General features: G+C 36.9%; 1 protein-coding gene across 1 annotated transcript in view; it reads left to right on the plus strand.

Moving 5' to 3' along the window:
* Positions 1-847: 847 nt before the first annotated feature.
* Positions 848-2,456, plus strand: part of figla (folliculogenesis specific bHLH transcription factor) — a 6,232-nt gene continuing 4,623 nt past the window's right edge. Inside the window, exon 1 of the mRNA XM_016291278.1 lies at positions 848-1,197. Coding sequence (XP_016146764.1) covers positions 964-1,197 — 234 coding nt within the window. The 5' untranslated portion in view covers positions 848-963. The remainder of the gene's footprint in view (positions 1,198-2,456) is intronic.

The following is a 2,456-nucleotide window of genomic DNA, read 5'->3' on the forward strand; positions in this document are numbered from 1 at the left end:
TTTATGTTTACATTTTTCAGGCTTCTGCACTAATATACAGTTATTTTGAATGAAATTTGCTAGACATATTTTAAGGAGTATTATGTATTTATTTATCATCACTCTGAAGTAAAGCACATAATAAGTGTAAGTATGGAGTACTCAACAGAAAGCTGCATTTCCGCTTAACTGACTCGTAAGAGATTTTTTAACAACAAAAAAGGCGATAAACAATACGTTTCCTGAAAGATAATGTGCGAGTGGAATTATCATCAGTGAATATATGTTCATGACCAGTGACACATGCTGCACTGTTTCACTGAATGAAGACATGGGGATAGATTTTGAAGTAATATCTTTTACTATCAGATCAAAGGCAAGAAAAACCCATGTGGCTATGCCCTGACACTTAAGAAAAATATCCTTGTCCTAAAACACAATTCAATCTTCACTGTATAGTTAATGCATTGGATTGCTTAGGCCTAATGACATACAGCCCTTGGGACAACTTCTCCATGAGGAAACTTGCCCTGCTGTCCCATTCAGATAAAAAAGTTCTAAATTATGATATTAACATTACTGCTCGCAGAATAAGAGCTTCACACTTAATCACACCACAATCACAAGTCTTTTCCAAAATCATCAAAAGAGAGATTGAGTACGGTAAATGTATTTTCATTCAGAGATGCAAGCATAGATATTACCTAGCGGTGAATACTGATAGTGCACCTAATCATCACAGGACAGGTGCTCTACTTAGGAGAGGGTGGAGTTTGGCGCACAGGTGGCACTAGTTTGAAATAGATTTTTTTAATCAGTCGGTTGGCCAACTTCTAGGCCAATAGATATTACAATATGATCAATTAAAATGCTTTGTCTCTACATATATCTTGCTTTGACTGTGTTGTATTAGATTATGTGTTATGCTGAGCGGCTGTCTCATTTAGCATTTTGAAAAATAAAGAAATAAAGCAAATTACACGAATGTCAGCTGACATGACTGGCAGAAAGTTCAGGGCCATAGTGGGTCTCATGAAGGTCCCGGAGCGCGAACTTATGGGCGATATTTTATTGCGCGAGAGCGCTGAACCTTCGCTTCCCGTTCACGTGAGTATCGGTAAATTTGTCCGTTTGGATGACGGCCAGTATATCGATACGGAGGACCGAGATAAAGCTGTCAAGCGACGACAGCTTGCAAACGCAAAGGAGAGATTGCGGGTGAGTGTTTGCAAGGTTCTCCACATTTGTACATTGCTGCCCTCTTTTGGCGAGTAAAGCGCTTCTGGTTTGGATTTTGTTCATTTTCTGTTGATCCCCAGTCAGTTATTGCGCTGTGAAGCATTGTGAAGGCGTTCTGTGATGGAAACATCATTTGAAACGCTTGTCTTGCAAAAAGTGAAGACAAGTGTGTTCTTACAGAATGTTCTTTACCTTCTGATGATTTTTACATAAACGGTGAATCACCACAAAATCTTTTTACAGACAGGGTCACAATTTTGCCAGTGTAGCTTGAAGATGGGATGAAAACATTCTTGACCAAAAGTGATATTTAGCTAGCCTACCTTTTTTCCCTTTCTGTTTTTCCTCGTCTCATCATGCTTCACTGACACCGTCTTCATGGTAAAAGCTTCAAGTACACTAACTTTCGACAAAACCTTAGGGATAGGAACAGAAGACTTGGAATTTGTGGAAAAATTGTTCCAGAAATGATCTTCATTTAACAAAAAAAAAACTATAAAACAACACACGCACACAAAAAAGAATCCCTGGCACATAAAAGTGCCTAGTGTTGGGGGAAATCATCATGCTTCACTGACACCGTCTTCATGGTAAAAGCTTCAAGTACACTAACTTTCGACAAAACCTTAGGGATAGGAACAGAAGACTTGGAATTTGTGGAAAAATTGTTCCAGAAATGATCTTCATTTAACAAAAAAAAAACTATAAAACACGCACACAAAAAAGAATCCCTGGCACATAAAAGTGCCTAGTGTTGGGGGAAATACTATTTTTGTTGTTCAGCATTTATTTCCTCTCTTTTGCAATGTTGAACTCGTATTAAGCTTCATTGCTTAACATGCAGATTCTTTGTTAACCTCAGCATTACATTAGTGGTTTTCATTATGATTTTTACAGAAAAATTGTTGTAAAAATCTCTTAACTTGCGCCTGTAGGATTTGCTCTTCAAAGTCTCCGGGCCAGTGACTGTCATCAAGGCCTTCCTGCATTAGCCAGAACTTTTTTTTATTATTTATTTTTATTTATTTTTTGCAGAAATATAATTCAATACAATTAAAAATAATGCAGGACAAAGAACATGCATATGAGGGGATTCAGAGGAGAAGTGTAATAACATTAAATCAAGTTATACTCTCAGAAATAAAGGTACAAAAGCTGTCACTGGGGCGGTATTTTAAAAAAGAAGTTTAATTTGTTTTTTCCTATTAGGGTCTAGTATTTACCTTTTTTTTTTTTTT

The sequence above is a fragment of the Sinocyclocheilus grahami genome, unplaced genomic scaffold (assembly GCF_001515645.1).
Source record: "Sinocyclocheilus grahami isolate Dianchi unplaced genomic scaffold, SAMN03320097.WGS_v1.1 scaffold269.1, whole genome shotgun sequence".
In the NCBI taxonomy this organism is placed as follows: domain Eukaryota; kingdom Metazoa; phylum Chordata; class Actinopteri; order Cypriniformes; family Cyprinidae; genus Sinocyclocheilus; species Sinocyclocheilus grahami.